Below are 2,817 nucleotides of genomic sequence, written 5' to 3' on the forward strand. Positions count from 1 at the left end.
CCTTTAATTGAATCAATTGCAGGTTTGGGCATTCTTTTGCCTAGCACCTTTCATCTTTAGCGTCTTGTAAGATTTGCATTGTCAGATTGTCTATCTTCTCCTTGTGCTACACTAGAGCCTAGGTTCCGTCTGTGTGTGTGAGAGAGAGAGAGCGGTACTTGAAGAAGGGGATGAGCCCCACTCATTTTCAAATAATAATTATTATTATAGATAAAAAATTAAAAATAAATAAATAAATAAATAAAGAAGGAAAAAAGAGACATGTGTGAGTCCCTAAGATTGCCACGTGAGCAAATTTAATGGATCCGTGTTTCCTTTAGATGAAGTAATGGACATTATAACACGTAGTTAAAGTCTAGTGACTTAACTGAAGCAAGCAAATGTTTAGTGATCTCAATAAGATTTAGTCAATAATTTAGTGTCCATAAATGAAATTCGCTTTTGCTATATGTACAATTCTACATAAATCAATCACCCATGCATCCAACTCTTTTACTCTCAATGAAATTATTGACTAAGTCAAGCCTTATCTCTAGCCTACTTCCATTATTTACTTGACTCGTACAAAAAAGTAATAACCTAATGTTTGATATACAAGAACAAGATGAACTGAGAGTAAAATGAATTGAAAAATTATATGATGAATATGTAACTTATTAAGAATACTAGTCCTTACTACTGTATTCAATTCTTGTACATTCAAGCAAATAATGAATTTCAAGAACATTGAAGACATAAAAGGTGAAAGGTCGAGATATAATTAATTAGCTACTTATTATTTTTCTGCTATAATTTGCATAATACACATACAAACACACACACCCAATTATGACTAATTTTTAACATATATGTAAAAACACATATATTGTGGCATCACCTCTTCAACCATTAATTTGATCGTTAATTTAACACATTCGGCTAACTTAGCGACTAGTTACTTTCTTGGATTGGGCATATGTTCAAGTTTTAAAAACATGCTTAAAATCAGTAACAGTGAAAAAAAAAATAAAAATAAATAAGTGCCACAGTGCATCATGTATACTCATATACAAACAAGTCTTTATCTTTAAAAGATGTATCTGCAATTTGCATGGCCACAATGCAAGCATCATGCATACAATTGATTGATTCAGTGAAATGACATGACATGATATGTGCTTTCGTCCAAAGTTTGAAAAAAAGAAAAAGAAAAAAGACAAATAATATAATCACATAAAGTTGATCATGATTTATGTGTATTAATTATACATATCATTCAAATTCACAACTTAAGATTCGAGAGCCTGTATGCAAACTCCTTTTAATTCCTCCCAAAGAACACAGCTTTTCTAATAATGAGGATTAATTAGTCCTGGTAATTGATGAAGTCCTTGAGATGTGTCATCAGCTCGTGCCTGCGAGATTGGGAAAGCTGAGAGCTGTGCAGAATTTGAAAGGCATGACCCACGCCCTTATAAACCTGCGTCTCTATCTTCTCACCGGCGCCGGCCAATGCACTGCTGAACTCCAAGTTTCTATCCTTCAATATATCCATCTCTGACACGCACACCATCGTCGCTGGAAGTCTGAAATCGCCCATCCTCGGCGCCCCCCGCCCCAGCGGGTTGCACCATGGATGCTCCCGCCCCGCCCCCGTCGGCAGCGCCAGCCGCCAGTACGTATCTGATGCGGACAAGCTCAGCCCCAACTCCGACACTTCACCCGGTCCATTCATCTCGGACCCGGTCCGCGCCTCTCCCCCGAAAAAGGGTTGGATCAAGATGAGACCCTTGAGCCCCAGCGGCCACAGAAAGGTGGGTGCGGATCCAGACCCGACCCGTACCGCCACATTGTAAGCTATGTTGCCGCCGGCGCTGTCGCCGGCGAGGAACAAGCTTGAGGGATCGACGCGGTTCAGCCACCAGCCGTGGTGATGGCTTGAATTGCCGTTTTGACCCATGAGCTGCTGTTTCAGCCATGTGAGGACGGCGAAGCCGTCGTCGTAGGCGGCGGGAAGGCGGTTCTCGGGGGCCAAGCGGTAGTTGACGGAGACGATGATGCAGCGGGCTTTGGACGCGAGAGTGTCCAGGAAGGTGTGGTAGCAGCTCCAAGCGACGGAGCCGAGGCAGAAACCGCCGCCGTGGAAGTAAACGAGCAGAGGGAGGCGGCTGCCGAGGGCGCAGCCGGCGCTGGGGACGTAGAGACGGACCCAGAGGTTTGTGGGTTTGTGGATAACAAAGTCGATGGAGGCGACGGCGGCGAGTTCGGAAGAGGGAGCGATAGGGATGAGGTGGGGTCTTTCTACGTGTCCATCTTTGTAGACTTTGATTAGGTCCCGGATTTCTTCCACCACGGGGCCACGCTGGGCAGGAGGATGATCATTGGCCATGTGAACAGCTGCTGTGCTCGGGGACAGCTGGGATGTAGATGCCTTTCTCGACCGTCTTCTGAACATCGATATTTAGTAGCTTTTGCGTGTGATTGGAAAATACTTTGCCTAATTGGTGAGTGTGGATGTGAGATTTAGTTGCAGCTGGATGGGGTAGCTACCTCCTTATATATATATATATATATAGAGAGAGAGAGAGAGAGAGAGAGAGAGGTACTGATGCTTTAGCTCCATGGGCGGGTTAAATGTTGAAGGTGTATGCTTCCATGTATATGCATGTGTTGATGTGGCAAGTGGGTTGGGCATGCAATTATGGCAACTTGACATGCATGTCATCGTGTGGAATCAGGAGCCAGCTAACTGCGTTAATATTTTTGGGTTACGCTTTTTATCATGCATGTTTATTGATTTGCATAATGCACGAGGAGTTAACTACATCATATTTGCAC

General features: G+C 43.3%; 1 protein-coding gene across 1 annotated transcript; it reads right to left on the reverse strand.

The window, feature by feature from the left end:
• Positions 1-1,079: 1,079 nt before the first annotated feature.
• LOC131158405 (probable carboxylesterase 17) lies at positions 1,080-2,600 on the reverse strand. The gene has a single exon (XM_058113257.1). It carries the CDS (start codon positions 2,432-2,434, stop codon positions 1,346-1,348), a length of 1,089 nt encoding a protein of 362 aa, XP_057969240.1. The 5' UTR covers positions 2,435-2,600; the 3' UTR covers positions 1,080-1,345.
• Between the last annotated feature and the right edge of the window lie 217 nt (positions 2,601-2,817).

The sequence above is a fragment of the Malania oleifera genome, chromosome 1 (genome assembly GCF_029873635.1).
Source record: "Malania oleifera isolate guangnan ecotype guangnan chromosome 1, ASM2987363v1, whole genome shotgun sequence".
Classification (NCBI taxonomy): Eukaryota; Viridiplantae; Streptophyta; class Magnoliopsida; order Santalales; family Ximeniaceae; genus Malania; species Malania oleifera.